Source organism: Ranitomeya variabilis, chromosome 5 (genome assembly GCF_051348905.1).
Source record: "Ranitomeya variabilis isolate aRanVar5 chromosome 5, aRanVar5.hap1, whole genome shotgun sequence".
Taxonomy (NCBI): Eukaryota; Metazoa; Chordata; class Amphibia; order Anura; family Dendrobatidae; genus Ranitomeya; species Ranitomeya variabilis.
The window spans coordinates 508,060,572-508,077,949 of record NC_135236.1 but is presented as its reverse complement, the minus strand read 5'-3'; the positions used below and the strand labels follow the sequence as shown (position 1 = coordinate 508,077,949).

At 37.6% G+C, this 17,378-nt stretch overlaps 1 protein-coding gene across 1 annotated transcript; it reads right to left on the bottom strand.

Annotated features, from left to right (window-relative positions):
• Positions 1-357: 357 nt before the first annotated feature.
• Positions 358-16,827, bottom strand: LOC143773782 (uncharacterized). The gene is made up of 12 exons (XM_077261137.1): positions 16,738-16,827; positions 15,245-15,291; positions 14,753-14,815; positions 13,192-13,248; positions 9,066-9,110; positions 8,750-8,815; positions 8,426-8,458; positions 6,843-6,872; positions 6,263-6,313; positions 2,716-2,748; positions 2,495-2,581; positions 358-440 (listed from the first exon to the last, which is right to left on the bottom strand). Exons 1-11 carry the CDS (start codon positions 16,784-16,786, stop codon positions 2,537-2,539), a joined length of 519 nt encoding a protein of 172 aa, XP_077117252.1. The 5' UTR covers positions 16,787-16,827; the 3' UTR covers positions 358-440; positions 2,495-2,536.
• Between the last annotated feature and the right edge of the window lie 551 nt (positions 16,828-17,378).

Here is a 17,378-nt window from a genome sequence, read left to right as displayed (position 1 = left end):
ATACTATGACCATTTTATAGCCATTTTACAGCTATGAAGTTTGGGTCCCCATTGACTTATATGGGATTCTGGGTCTGGGGTCATGTTCGAGCCAAGTTTGAGACCCAAACCCTAGTTTTAAAAAAGTCAGCCTGAACCAGCCGAACACAGATACCCACTGGTTCGCTCATTTCTAGTGGTGACATTTCCTTCAATGGAAGTCTTCAACCAGAGGCCGGAAAAACATCTGTCTGAGATGGTTTAGTGAATCCTGCATTGAGCAGGGGGCTGGACACGATGACATCGGAGCTCTCTTCCAACTCTGATATTCTATGATTCTATGATTTTTTACTTAGTAAAGAAGGCAACACTTTATTTGCATTAAATTGGTTTATTGTTGATAATAACTGTAATTATGAGGATGTAAAACTCTTTAACGAAAGAACTTCATTCTTTATTTCCTGGAAAAAAAATACTTTAAAATCAGAGATGACAAACAGGTAATAACAATATTATTGCATCTGAAGATACTTCTGAATTGGCAGTTGCACGGTTCCTGATAGAGCTATTGCTCTGCTGCCTAAAGGAAACAAACTTTTAAGTAAGAAGATATTTTCTTTTCTTGGTAAATCCTCACTAAAGTTGCATTTACATTGAAACAAGCATCTCTAGGAACTCTCATCAGTTCCCAATAATCATGTAAGCTTACTTTAAAAAATCATCGTTCTCAGCAGCGCATCATCCTTTATATAAAGGTGATATCTTGCCAAAAACAATTACAGCCTTTGCACACAGAATGATGCTACTGATCGCTCTGTGTTAATTGGAAACATGATTGGCGCTATTAAATGAGTGCTGATTGGCAAACATTTTATTACTAGCCATGAGGGCTTTTCTTTACTCATATTACTTGTTGTCTCATGAAATAGCACATGAACATGACTACAATGAACAGACTCTGACCCTATCATTTGTATTGAACTGTCTAATAAACCTTTGATAAGACCAATGTGAAAGGATGGAGAGCAGGGTCAGCTGGGACATCACCTATTGTGATTTGCGGATCCTGTGTTATCAGCTGTGCATAGAGATGTTACATATCATTGTAGCCCTGCCTTAATATGGAGACTTGCTTAAAACTCTTCTTAAAATAATAGGAGGTATATGTCTAAAACAGCTCCAATGGCCACTCTAAAAAATGCTTCATTACTAGTGATGAGAGAGTGTGCTTGAATATCTTGCTATTTGAACATGCTCGGGTGTTATCCAAGTGTATCGGGCGTGCTCAAGTAATATGTTCGAGTCCCTGCAGCTGCGTGGCTCGTGGCTGTTAGACAGCCGCAACACATGCGGGAATTGCTTGTTTGTTGATAACAGCTGAGCATGTTCAGATCACACGATATCTGAGCACGCTTGCTCATCGTTACTCATTACTAATAAAAAAAGATCATGATGCAAAAAAAATTTCCATAATTAAAAAAGGTTAACAAATTATTACAATGATTAAATTAAATGATTAAAACAATAGGTTATGTTCTGATGGTGCGTTCCTTTAACTATACACCTAGAGGTCTAGGTTAAAGAGCCACTCCCATCAAAATTTGTATCCTCTTAATATAGTGCTCATTTCCCCCTTGTATAAAGTTAATTCTTCTCTTTTCCATTAGGCCTATGACATCACATGATTAAAAAGTGACTAGGTGAAACCTTCTAAGCTCTATGTAGAAACAGGAGGTCAAATTTCCCTATATGAGTCACAAGTCACTGCAAAAGTCCCTGGCAGAGGGGAGGAGGGAGCAGCTGAGCCAGGAGTTGAAGAGGGGAATAAAAATTGCAGGGACAAGAGATTTCCTGTTTATACATCAAGCAGAGAAAAGAGAAGAATTAGCTGGGTAGAGAGGCAAAGTGAGCAATTGTAATTATGCAGTGCTATATATCATGATGACTGCAATATATTAAGAGGATAAAAACTTTTATGGGAGTGCTTCTTTAACCAACTCATTGATGGCTTAGCTTTTTAGAACATGAGATCTGAGATAGGTACATATATTTTTAAATATGCTTCAAACTTTACAGTTTTTTAATCTCTTGACCTTGAAAAACAAATGTGGAAGCCATGACGCAATTGTGGCTTAAATCTAGTATGAAAAGGCCATAAATAGTGTCCAATAATTAAATCCAGCCTAGCAATTAACTGGCACAGATACATTCCTGGTATGTAGTTGTTATTGTCGAAGAAAGCTTCAGAAAATCATTCATTTTACCTTAAAAAGGACATTTAAATGAGTGTGTCATAGTAAATTTTAGTCAACTATGTAATAAATGGATTTGTTTTTGGGAGCGGCTCTAAGCTCTGGATCCCAGAGGGAGTGATCCTCCCCTAATGATACGCAAATGCTCTTGAATTTTAAGTCTTCATGAGAGAACCCCTTTAAGTACTCTGCATAATGTGTGAGTGTTCAAGCCAATAGGAAGACATCAGACAGCCTCTACTATTTCTAGGTAGTATACTTACATGTTCAGTTGGATTCACTTCTATCTAGCCCATACACTAGTCTTACTGTCGCTGTGCAAGATTTCCCACAATATTGGAAACAAATTTCTAAAAAACAAGTAAATATACATGAATCCATTTGTTAAATTGCAACCACTCACTTGCTCAAACAGTTAAATCACATTAAATACATATATTTGTTCTGTTGGAACATACAATTTGAACATAAGTTTTCTCCTTACCAGAACTTTGTCCAAATCAGTTAGGACATCAACCTATAAATGAAAGGATGGGAAATGAACTAAACTAAGAAGTTTATTTTGCAATTAGAAAATTGTAAATTAGAGCATTAGGAGGTCTCTACACTTTTTAAGAAATGTGTTGGGATTATGACTTTGTGACAATTGCACATATATGTAATGTTCAGAATAAATTAATACATCCTCTTTCTCACTGAACCAAAGAACAATTTTCAAAATTTTGACAAGGCTGGGTTTCAGAAACCATCTTTTAACCTGTAACATGAAAGTAAGATCATAACATAATTTTCATCACAAAATCTTCAGTTTGACTCAAAATAGTTATTGCAAAAATAAATACACCCCACATCAAGTATTTTATATGACTTCCATGATTTTTAAGGACAGAACTAAGTCCTTTAGTCATGGAATGAATAAGTTGTCAACATATTACAATATCTATCTTTTTACATTCTTCAAAAACAACATCTTTTAGAGCTTGGATGCTAGATGAAGAGTTAATCACTTTCACCCTGTTCTTCATCAGAAATACAACAGATGTGTGTTTTGGATCATTGTCTTGTTAGAAAAGTGCACATCTATCAAAATTATGGAGTGATAGTAGCATCTTCTATTTCAATATAGAGCAGCACATCTGTGAATTCATGATTAGTGTTGAGCGATACCGTCCGATACTTGAAAGTATCGGTATCGGAAAGTATCGGCCGATACCGGCAAAGTATCGGATCTAATCCAATACCGATACCCGATACCAATACAAGTCAATAAGACACCAAGTATCGGACGGTATCCTGTATGGTTCCCAGGGTCTGAAGGAGAGGAAACTCTCCTTCAGGCCCTGGGATCCATATCAATGTGTAAAAGAAAGAATTAAAATAAAAAATAGGGATATACTCACCCTCTGACGCGCCCTGGACTTTACCGCCGTAACCAGGAGCCGTTGTACCTAAGAATGCGTGCTTGAAGGGCCTTAGATGACGTCACGGCGCTCTGATTCGTCCGTAGCGGTCGCGTGACCGCTACGCGACCAATCACAAAGCCGTGACGTCACCTAAGGTCTTTCAAGCGCTTGAAATACCTTAGAAGACGTCCGCAGCTTCTGATTGGTCGCGTAGCGGTCACGAGACCGCTACGCGACCAATCACAAAGCCGTGACGTCACCGAAGGTCTTTCAAGCGCTTGAAAGACCTTAGGTGACGTCACGGCTTTGTGATTGGTCGCGTAGCGGTCACGCGACCGCTACGGACCAATCAGAGCGCCGTGACGTCATCTAAGGCCCTTCAAGCGTGCATTCTTAGGTACAACGGCTCATGGTTACGGCGGTAAAGTCCAGGGGCCGCCGGAGAGGTGAGTATATCCCTATTTTTTATTTTAATTCTTTCTTTTACACATTGATATTAATCCCGATACCGATTCCTGATACAACAAAAGTATCGGATCTCGGTATCGGAATTCCGATACCGCAAGTATCGGCCGATACCCGATACTTGCGGTATCGGAATGCTCAACACTATTCACGATACCATAAAAAAATGTAACTCGGTAACTCCCTGACACCAACAGCACTCATGCAGCCTCGCATAAGGACACTACCATCACCAGATTATAGAGTCCTAGTAGTATTCATATTTATGAACGTGGACCTGGGCAAATTATAGACAGACTTTTTTGTGCATGGGCTTTAGGAGAAGCTTTCTTCTTGGACACCACACATGCATGCATTATTTTGAATGGGTCAACAGGGGATTGATTGGAAGTTTTATATTTTTTCATTATTTTTTTTTTTTTTACTTTTTACTCACTTCAGTAGTCTCCTTAGGAGACTTGAAACTAGGATCTTCTGATCACTTGTGCTACACATAGCAGGGCTTCAGCACCCTTCTGAGAAAGAACTGCAGAAAGGCGCGTTAAGGTGATAGACTGGAGCCTCCTCATGTCAGACTAATCTAATTTCCTTCTATGATGGAATAAGTGGCTGGGTGGATCAGGAAAATGCAGTCGATAAAGTATATCTCAACTTTAGCAAATCATTTGATAAAGTATCTTATAGTATCCTTATCGAAAAAATGACCAAGTATGAGATTGACAAGGCTACGGTTAGGTGGATTCATAACTGGCTCAGTGATCATACTCAAAGAGTGGTAATAAATGGTTGCACATCCAATTGGAAAAGTGTTTCAAGTGGGGTACCACAAGGCTTAGTCTAGGTCCCAGTGTTGTTCAATATTTTTCTAAATGATCTAGATAATGTAACTGAAGGTAAACTAATCAAACTTGCAGATGATTTAAAGCTGGGAGGGATAGCTAACACTAGACGAGACAGAGAAAGGATTCAGGATTCATAAGGATCTACATAATAGAATGGTATTTAACATGGAGAAATGCAAGATTCTACATCTGGGCAAGAAATACGAAAATTACATCTATAAAATGGGAGGAATAGAACTAACCAACAGCACAAGTGAAAAAGACTTGGGTATACTAATAGATCACAGACTGCACATGAGTCAACAGTGTGATGCAGCAGCAAAAAAGGCAAACACAATTCTAGGATGTATTAAGAAAAGAATAGTCTAGATCACGTGTAATTATCACCCTCTACTCCTCCTTGTCCTGGCCTCACCTGGAATACTGTGTCCAGTTCTGGGCACCACATTTTAAAAAAGACATTGAAAAACTGGAGCAAGTTCAGAGAAGAGCTAACAGGATGTTGAGCAGATTGCAAAGTATGTCCTATGAAGAATGGTTAAAGAATCTGGGAATGTTTAGCCTGCAAAAAATCAGGCTAAGAGGAGACTTAATAGCTGTCTACAGTATCATCATTATTCTCTTTTGCACATGGAAACACGAGAAGCAATGGAATGAAACTGAAAGGGAGAAGATACAGATTTGGTACTAGGAAAAACTTTTTGACGGTGAGGCTACCACAAGAGGTGGTGAGTTCTCCTTCAACAGAAACCTTCAAACAGAGGCTGAACAGACCTCTATCTCAGATGGTTCAGTGAATTCTGCATTGAGCAGGGGATTGGACATGATGACCATTGAGGTCCCTTCCAAATCTAACATTCTATGATTCTATGAATATGGCTGTTCAATTAATTGGGTATTCTTAGTACAGATTAAATACATCTATATGGGCTTCTCCTACAGCTCCTAACAGAAGTTCCAACCATTTAATACTAACATCTAATGCTAAAAATAGATTTTAACCAGTAATGATGATTTTTTTTTACAGGGTTGCTAACTATTTCCATTTGAATGTTTTCACTTGGAGAAGAAAACTTGAGAAGCAATGAATCTTTTCATAAACACTATATTTTCAATGTAAATGTTTGATCAATGTCTTAAAAAAATGTTTGCCTAAAACATGCAATGAGTCTCTATATACCATTATAAAGCTTGGCAACTATAATAATTAAAAAACAAGCAAGCAAAACAAAAATAAAAAAATAAACAGAATAAAGATGATGGTGATGGTAAACAGATATAATAAGTAAGCAAATATCCAGTTTAAAAAATAGTTATTTACCAGTACTCCACAAGAAACAACCCTGATGTCCTGAGTGAGGGGTTTATCATTCTGTAAGAAAAGAATGAGTTAAATGTGCTGATAGTAACTGTCTAGTTAACTATTGGCTAACCTACAGTACATCGGCTAGATTTGAATATGCACAACAGTAGAAATAAGGAAATAAACAACTTATCCCCCATGAAAACAAAGGGTAGGGCATATTGAAATTCAACATGCTCAAATCTTATTTCCACTGAGATCTACTGTTGCAAAAGAGTCTGAAGATGTCCAAGCACATGAGATCACAGGTTGACTCCAACAAATTTGGTGGTTTCAGCTAAGATTCATCAAATATATAGGGGTACCTATACATTTTAATAATTCACATAAATAATATTTATATTTTTACAATTATATTATATATTTTTATAATTCATATTATATTTTAGAAACAGGAGATGCTACCAGATAGTGAAATATATTATTTTTTCTCATCTGTTTTATTTGCTAGTCTAGAGGTCTAGAGGTATATCATGACAATCACACATGCCCTTAATAGATGTCATGCATGTAAGAATATTAGACAATTTGTACGTACCAGAATGTCACCCAAGAATGGAATATCGTCCTAAAAAATTCAAAAACATACATTTGTAATCAATTTTCAGAAAATAACATGCATATAAATTATTTTCATTATACCTGGTCATAGAATTTTTGGGTAAGAGGAAGCTTCCAAAGAATTGCTTAAGTGATGTGTAACAATTCAACTTATATTGTAATCTATTGTAATGATTAATCTATTAAAAGCTTTTTATGTGAAGCATTTACAGTATTTACCATATTTTTCGGACTATAAGAAGCACCGGACCATAAGACGCACCCCAAATTTTGGGGTGGAAAATAGCAGAAAAAGGATTTTTATAAGATGGAGATCCATCTTATTGTTTGAATTTAAGTTATCTTACCTGAGAACGAGCGGTGGTACAGTGGGGTCATAGAAGGCAAGGTCCCTTCTTCAGGAAGCCGGTGGTGGCAGAAGTGGGGCAATGCTGCACTCCCGGGGTGCGATGCTGCGGGTCCAGTGTCGGCGGTGAGGCAGAGCTGGAGACGGGTCCCATCTTCAGGATGCTGGCGGCAGCAGAGGTGTGGCGATGCTGCGGCGGTGGGCGGTGTGGAGTGCACCTGAGCAAGGTTCCTTCTTCAGGATGCCGGCAGCAGAAATGTGGTGGCGCTGCAGCCCAGTGTCCAAGGTGAGCAGAGTGCACACCAGTTTCCCTGCGGCCATCTTCCTGAAGCCGAGGGCTGCCGGAGGCTTAAAGAAGATGGCTGCAGGGAACTGCACTCTGCTCACCGTGGACACCGGGCGGTGGCGTCACCGCATTTCAGCCACTGGCTTCCTGAAGAAGGGACCCTGCTCAGATGCACTCCACACTGCTCACCACCGCAGTATCGCCACACCTCTGCCGCAACCCCCTGGTAAGCCTGCGTTGGCACTATAAGACACCCCCCCATTTTCCTCCCAAATTTTTTTGGGAATAAGTGCATCTTATAGTCAGAAAAATACGCTAATACCTAAACTATAGTGAATACAGTTCTAGAGCTTTTCCAGCAAGTCTTACTTCTTGCATTATTCTTGATGTGATGGGATTGTCCACAAGGTTTATTTGCTCCTGAACATCGGTCTGACTATATGAGTCCGACACCAGGCACACCTGCCAATCAGCTGTTCTCAGTGTCAATGGGGGTCACCAGCTGGAAATGCTCAACTGCAGATCTGCTCCATCTTCTGATAGTGGGAGCGACTGGAAACTGCATATCCGCACCTATTGATTTGAATAGGACACCGATGTGCAGTATCTGCCCGATGCCACTATCAGAAGATAGAGCAGCTTTGTTATTGAGCATATGCGGCCACAACAGACATCAAGAACAGCTGATAGGCAGAGGTGCCTGGTGTCAGACCCCGACTGATCAGACATTGAAGACCTTTCCCAAGAAAAGGTAATCAATGATAAAGTAGTGGACAGCCTCTTTAAGTTGTACCTTGTCTTACCCGAATACAACATGCAGACTGTATTACTAGTAAAGTCTAAATTTCTAACAGTGGCATGACAGAAAACACCATCAACTATCTCCACATAGATTGCACACATGGCAGTGCAAATGTATTATACTTACCAAAACTTTGGTCACTTTTGCAATGATGCTTTCCTATTTGAAAATGAAGAAATTACATTTATTACTCAACTTGCATCATTTTACTGTTCTTAAATTGTAATTATAACCATGATACCAATACCCAATGTCAATACTAATACTCTAATAAATTGTTATACTAGTTAGTAAATACTCTCTACATATTATTTAAAACTGTGAGTGCACGTCCAACTTGGGTATATAAACAATGTCTAACTGTTTTTAATGGTTTACTCCTTATCATAGTTATGCCTTCATTGGTTCAATTATATCTGTATTATGTTAAATGGACATTTGTTTTCTTACCACAAATCCAAACAGAATATTTGCAACATTGTCTCCCAGCTGTTCAGCATCTTGAAGTGTAACGGTCTGTAGTGAAAAGAATAAAGTGAAAAAAATAATTAATTAATTATATTTGTAATACTATTAGTGATATAGAAATACTATATAATGTATAAACATTTTGTCAAAAATTGTATATATCTAAACATTCCAATATAAAGAAATAATTTATATAAAATGATTATGATTTCCATGGACCACAACAACATTATAATTTTCTATTTTAAAAATAATATATAAAGGAAAAATATAAAAATATGAAATCAAATGACATTACCACATCTGTTCCCAATATGTTATCAATTGTGCATCCAACTTTTCCCTAAAAATTTAAGAGAAAGTAAGAAAAAAAGTCAAACATTATTATCAAAGTTTAAAAAAACATGGAACACAAACCTGATTTGAACAATAGTTCATTTTCTGATGACATTTTCCTTTAGCCCTTTAAAAGGGTTGTACTGTCCAAAGTGAAAAGTCTGTAATCACTCTGTGTGAAATTGTGAAGATTTATGAATTCCTCAAGCACAGCAGTGTGCGCTGAGAGCATTTGCCGACTTCAGAACCAGGAGCGGAGAGTATGCATGAATTATACAAGCGCCAGAGCCCATCTAGTGGACATTGCCTGGCTCCAAGCACTTATATTGAGTGAGGCCGTGCCCTGTCTAGTGATGCAGCCGGCCAGTGGGCAGGTACAACTAGAGGGCTCAGCCTTGCTCCATACAAGTCTATGGTAGAGAGGACATGCCCACTGTTTGACAGTAGGTATAATGCATACATACCCACTGATCCTGGGTCTGAAACTGGCAAATCCCTGCAGGGCACAGTGCCTGCTCTGGGGGTTCATAAGTTTGCAGTCACACAGAGTTGCAGGTGTCACGACTCTGTTGTCAGATGTCCCAGGACCAGGGGCTCTTTCCCTGTCCCTAAAGGGAACCCTAGCTCACCCTGCTCCCCAGATTACTTCTGATGGTGAAGATGCCGAAGCCACGAACCTTACCTTAACTCCTAAATCCGCCCTCCATCTGTACCCATCCCTCACCCAGGGAAGAGGAAAGCAATAGTGCAATGCAATACATCAACCAGACTTAACAAGGTAATACTAACAGGGGTAACGGAAAATACCAATCATTGAAATATACACACATATATAACAGAGGTATGCATTGGGGAGTGGAGAATTGGGTTAAACCAAAGTAAGAGAAGAAAGGGAATTATTACACACTCAAAACCTAGCAACAGTCACAGGTAAATCCATCAACTCAAATTACCACCAACAACCTCCAAGCCATGCAGCATAAGCTATCTCTGATGATGTGTGTTAGTCAGGACCCAGATTATATAGGAGATGAGAGTGGCACAGCGCAGCTGAGAGCCTTAGCTCCAAGAGTTCTCAATAGAACAGATTAACCCCTGCACTGCCCAAATAAATTTACACTGTTTAACATGAGGGTGAAGTGTTTCTATTCAGTACAGGAGTATGAGAAACCAGGCGCTGTGGTCTTCTGGCTGGTTTACCGTGACAGTAGGCTTATCGATTTGGACTGGACGACCCTTTTAACCTTTAATTAATCATATGGGGTCCATTGGACCCCAAGTGAGTTTTTTTTCATCATCTTTCTGCAAGTATGGAAGGTAGGTAGGCTTCAGTAGCTTCATAGCTATATGAGCTATATGATTCTTGTGCCAAATAATTAATTGTTTTTGTTCATAGTAATAATAATAATAATCTTTATTTTTATAGAGCACTAAAAGTTTGCACATATTATCATTGCTGCATCCAATGGGGCTGATAATCTAAATTCCCTATCAGTATGTCTTTGGAATGTGGGAGGAAATCGGAGTACCTGGAAGAAACCCACGCAATCATGGGGAGAACATACAAACTCCTTGCAGATGTTGTCCTCGGTGGGATTTGAACCCAGGACCCCAGCGCTGCATGGCTGCAGTGCTAATCACATATGCAGATGTTGAAGGTTTATTGATTACTAAAAATGTTATACTATCGTTTAGCTAAGATGTTGTACCTTAAGTTCCTAAATAAAGTAAAAAATAAAGTAAAAATTCTTCTTTACTATATGATGTTTATTTTTTTATATGAAAATTGGGGTCCCATGGATTTATGTGAGTAATAGTGTAAGTATTTTGGCTCGACTAACTGAAGGTTAAGGACCAGCTGATTTTTCATTTTGGCTTATCTATTTTTTCCTTGACTTCCTCCAAGAGCAATAACTTTTTTATGTTTTCATTGGCATAGCTGTATGAGGGCTTGTTTTTCTTGCAGGACAATTTGTAGTTATGAATACACTCTTCATCTTACCATATAGTGTACTGAAAAAGAAATTCCAAGTAGAAAGAAATAGTGAAAAAAAATAATTCTGCCATCTGTTTTAGGTTTTTTTGGTGTTCATTATGTGGCAAAAATGATTACTGCAATTGTTTGCATGGATTTTTTTCTTATTAATTGCTGAAAAAAATCAGAAGTTTGTAAAAAATGTCCATTTTGTCACCATTATGTATTGTTTTTATTTTTACGTAATTTTTAAAATGATTTTATTGAAAAAACAAAAAAAGGAGAAAGTGCCAGAACAAAAATAATCATTCAACTATATTAAAACATCATAATCTTTATTAAATGCCATTCATGAAAACTGTGAGTGCAAGTAATCCCAGCAATACAGCCAAAAAATAATTCAAATTGATGGGTGATCATTTGTGAGAAACCCTGAAAAATGCATGGCAGAGTCAATACATGATGTAACATTGATAGCAATTTGGCTTAAATATAGTGTTTTAATCAATTTTTATTGTATTTTTTAGGTAGGTATGGTGTTTGAAAAAAAAACACAATTACAGAATCTCAATTATATTAGATCAGTTTTATTTAAAAAAAAATACAGAATGTGCTTCTTTTATTTCTTTATTTTTAACAATGGTAAAAGTGGCGAGCTTAATTTTTTTTTAGTTTTTCTTGTTTTTTTTATTTTTTTAAAACATTTTTTTCTTATTTGTTAATCCCCTTAGAGATCATGAACCTATGAAGCCCAGCAAGACATCATTGGAGTATCTAAATGGCCAAGATGGGGCCATCTGTAGGCACCCAGCTTCCATGGTAACTCCCCTTTACCACATGATCTTGTTCGTGTAAATGCCTCTGTAAATGCCTCTGTCAGAAATTGACAGCAGTATCTAAATGGCTAACAGCAGCGAACAGAGCTTAGCTCCAACTTCTGCTGTTAGGGTACCGTCACACAGTGCTATTTTCATCGCTACGACGGCACGATCCGTGATGTCGCAGCGTCGTATGATTATCGCTCCAGCGTCGTAGACTGCGGTCACACTTTGCAATCACGGCGCTGGAGCGATGCCGAAGTCCCCGGGTAACCAGGGTAAACATCGGGTTACTAAGCGCAGGGCCGCGCTTAGTAACCCGATGTTTACCGTGGTTACCAGCGTAAACGTAAAAAAAACAAACAGTACATACTTACATTCCGGTGTCTGTCCCCCGGCGTTCTGCTTCTCTCCACTGTGTCTGTGCCAGCCGGAAAGCACAGCGGTGACATCACCGCTGTGCTCGCTTTCCGGCCGGCAGGCGCTCACAGTGCAGAGAAGCTGAGACGCCGGAGGACAGACACCGGAATGTAAGTATGTACTGTTTGTTTTTTTTACGTTTACGCTGGTAACCACGGTAAACATCGGGTTACTAAGCGCGGCCCTGCGCTTAGTTACCCGATGTTTACCCTGGTTACAAGCGAACACATCACTGGATCGGTGTCACACACAACGATCCAGTGATGTCAGCGGGTGATCAAGCGACGAAAGAAAGTTCCAAACGATCTGCTACGACGTACGATTCTCAGCAGGGTCCCTGATCGCTGCTGCGTGTCAGACACTGCGATATCGTAACGATATCGCTAGAACGTCACGAATCGTACCGTCGTAGCGATCAAAATGGCACTGTGTGACGGTACCCTTAGAGACAGGTGATGGCTATATAACAAAGCTGACTTATATTGAGCATGGAGCGAGCTCAGATTCTGAATGTCTTAAACACATATGAACCCCAGTGTAGATGTATATTTATGCCCTTTTTTGCAATCAATCGCTATTGTGTTAGGTAATAGTGCTTTGGGAAATCTAACGCTGAGTCAGCTGTCAGTCATTGCTTGGGACAAGGTTACACCCACCACTCTCTATTCAGTGTGATGCTTCTGGGTTAATTTCTTCCTGGTAGCGGGGCTCTCAATGCAGATGCTGAGTCAGAACGCTATTAACGCTATTAACCTGAAGAGTAACCCCATATTTGCAGGATAATAATGCTACTCAACATGAGAGGTTCCCTATAGTGGTTTAGCTAATAAATATGGAGAATTGTGTATGAAGTGCCGATAGAACAATAAACTTACCAGAAGAGTATTTACTTTAAGAAGGAATTGTTCAAAAAGCTGAGCATTTTGTTTTGTCTAAAAACAAGGGAAATAATGTTATTTTTGCTATGCTCATTGGATGTTTTTAGGCAATTCATTGAACTATTAAAGCACAGTCATTAAAAATATTAAACATTAAAGGGAACCTGTCACCATGAAAATGCAGTACAATCTGCAGGCACCATGGTATAGCTCAGGGGGAGCTGAGCCAATTGATATATGGTTTTTTGAGAAAAGATTCAATATAGCCTGTTTTATTTATTTAATCCTCTGCTCTTTCTGGCATTTTGGATCTAGTAGGTGGTCCTATCAGTGACTGACAGCCTTCTATGTACAATTGTGCACATACAGATAGCTGTCAATCACTGTTAGGACTGGTTAGCCTGGTTAAAATACAGGATTGTACTGAATCTTGTATCACAAAGCCATATATCAGTCTTCTCAGCTCCTCCTGCTCTATAACATGATGTCTGCAGAATGTGCAATGTTTTCATGGTGGCAGGCTCCCTTTAATTGTGAATGGCCTTTGGTAGAGAAAACTTGAGAAAACAAAATCTTGAGAAAACCAAAAAAGTATTCTATGAAAAGTTTTAAACTTGCGAATTAAATATTTAGACTCAATGCAAGTTATTGATGTCTAATGAATATATATATATATATATATATATATATATATATATATATATATATATATAAAATCATATGTATATGGTATGTTTCAAGCAGTAATTCACTGTATATCCATGCCTATAGAAACATCCGGTGCAAGCAGACAAACCATAGTTGGTTCTACGCTATAGACAAATATGTAGGTGGCTACTAGACAATGATAGGTTTAAAATGTAATCTTTAGGCTGCAGATATGTGGTGACCTTGCAGAACAATTCAGGTGAAAGTGGTCTCATTGCGACCCCTCAGGTAGTACAACTATAACAAGCAAGTCGCAAAACATCCATCTAGATCCGACTTTTTGCAACTTGCTCGTCATGGTTTCAGTATGCTAGCCAACGTTTCCCCTACATTTTGCTTCAATGTAGCAATGATATAAAGCAATCTTTGGCCACTTGACCTGTGTCATGGTCATGGTTGTTAGCCTTTAGTTCGTCATACACATTAGGTTGCTGTCAGATGAACTATGGCATTTCAGTTGATTCTACACAGCCACTTATAACTTGTCATCTGTTAGCTAATATCTTTGGGCTTGTTATGCCTCGGTTTAAGGCCTTATGCATATGTCTTTAAAACAGGCTCATGCAGAATAGAAGCTATACATTTAAAGCCAAGATCAGGAAAACATTTCCAGAAAAGTTGAAATGGTTTCATGAAATCACTTAACGGTCTCTGAAAGAAGTCATGTTATGGCCATGTGTATTAGCCCTAAAACTTTACGTGACAAAATATGGAAATGACCTTGAAAACAGTTTACATTATTATTTTTTTAATGTCTATGTCTAGTAAAAACAGATCTTATGTCACAAATTATACAGTTCTTAGAATGCAACATATATCTCATTGCAACATATATCTCATTGCAAGTTACCTTTGCTAGTTTGTAGTCACAGAGAAGAGTGGCCAAACTTTGAAGAAGAACAGGGGCATCTTGCTGAAATATTAAATGGACAGATATTAAACCTGTATTATAAAACTTTACAAATCCTTGTGTACTGAAATAGTACAGCTGAGCTTTACCATCAGAAGCTACTTTATAATACATCAGGGTCTTTTTTTTTTACTAGTGGCACAAGATTTAAATTACTGTCATTGAATGCGATTTTGCTCATCGCCAAGCTAGAAAATCACTGTGGAACATAGAATAATTTGGGATTATGAGATTAAGGGGTGTCATAATTGCAACACACTGTTTATAATTACACAGTAACATAAAGACCCATGTCAATTCTAGTGTCTATCCTAAATCTACCGTATTGGATCCGCATATAGGTAAATGATCCAACCCACATAGGTTAATTAAGAATGACAAAGGCAAGCAGCAGCTGAATTGGAAGTTACGCTATTACATTATGATTGCTACCTTAAATAGCTGCTCAAGACAATTATACTGTGTGACTTGTGTAGCTTCTGTGTAGAAAATAGAAGAGGAAAAACACAATGTCAGTCTCAGTCATTTTAAAGCTAAATAATATACATCTTATATTTTAGCAATAATTATTTAGTGAAATTTATCTGCAATATTTATGTTCTGTGTTTTTATATAAGCTGTTCTTACTGTACAAAACCAAGTAAGAATTGCACTTCTTGTTTTATTTTTTACGCATAACAATTTAACTAATATAGTATTTCCCAATGATAGTAGATCTGATCATTCTTTGCTGAGAACATAAATTTTAATACAATAAGCTTTATTAGTGATAAATGACAGCTATACATCTACTGTAAAGGTCATTATTTAAACTGTTTAAAAAATTGCACCGCAATATATGTATCTTTGAAAAATCCGTTTTATTAAGTAGTTATATCAGTTGCCTTTAATCAGGCTTGGGTTTGATGTGCACCCAGTAAACAGACAGGATTGTGCTCTTCTATTCCAACTGCTTTAAAGGCTCGTTCAGACAAGTGTATTAAACAGACGAGCGCTGTCTGAGTTGTAATCGCGCAGCACGATGACCAATGTAAATCAATGGAGATGTTCAGATGACAGATTGTTATATGAACTGAGTTTCCATGTGAAACAAAGATCATCCCATACACTATTCTCTTCTGGGTATTGGATGAGATTTGCCAATTCAAGTCTATGGGTGCACGAAAGAAAAACTAGAAACTAAACAAAACATCCATGTTGTATCAGATTTTAACAGATAGAGTGCCATTATATCTACCAATGTCCTTTTTTTGGGACGCCTAATCTTTAGCTTCTAGGAACTAAGATTTTATAATTTTTATAATTACGTCCAATTTTTTTATGTTGTGTTTGTAAAATGAATGTTTACAAAATAGGAAATCATGTCATTGTCATTTTTAATTGAATATTGGGACGCCCTTTTTTTGAAAAATCTGTACTTGAAAAAATTTTGCTAATTATGTTTCTGATTCATTAGGACCCAAATCATTAAAAATCTGTCATTAAAAAACAAAAAAATGAAAATTGCTAATTTGGCAAGTAATGGGTTAAGTATTTGATCAGGAATGTCTTAAAATGTATAAATAAGTTTTACGGATGAAAATTGGACAATTTTTCACAAGCTCTTCTGACTTTGCCCTTAAGTGATGAGTGATATCTTCAAACTTACTTAATAATCTATTTTACTAATTTGTGCACCAATTTTACATTAGCAAGTATGCTGCTTTAACCCTAGAATAGAGACATAACATTGGGAACATATCAGTAAACTTAGTCACTACTAGTAACTGAAAAAGCTAAAGTTCTCTTTTTTAATGTTTCCAAATCCTTTTATTCCATAGCTAAGCTCAGTTTTGAAAATATACTATACACATACTGTATGCCTACTATACACATCTGATGTACCTCACCCTAAATTCCCCTGATATTTTAAAACATTTCCTTACCGAAAGAGCTGGCAAAAGCCGCAATTAAAAACACAACAGCTATTTTCATTTTGGTGGGATGGGACAAGTCTTGTGTTCTGAGCCGAAACGTAATGTAAAGTCAATTTGAGATTGTTCAATTTATATGGAGCTAAAGAGCTCAAAGGGCAATTATTGTGCTGACTATATCTGCTGTATGTCCTGTGGGAACCAAATGCCATGGCTTCTATTACATCACATTTTCTGTTTTATTTTTGATTAAAACTTGTCCTGATATGAACACAGCTTAGAGTAAGTTGGTACAATCTGTTTTATTTTGATTCTGATCTGCAAATCTTTACTTTTGGAATACATATCAGTTTTGGAAAACACATACCTAATGTAATATATGAGGCAATGTTGGTTAAAGTGCTGATTTGGCCTAGAACTTAATTTAACAATAAGTTGGCTGACATTTTAACTCAGTTTTTTATTCACAAGTTTATTTAATTTATAAAAGTTGTCGATTCAGTAAATTGTGGCAAAAGAGGGAAGACTAATAGTAAAAATAAATCTGCAGCATGCTTTTTCTGTAGTGGAAATGCTGTGGATTTTCAACCTCAGTTTAAGGGTTTGTTCAGACGAGTATAGAAGTGTCTGTGTGGAAAAAATAATCATAGCAT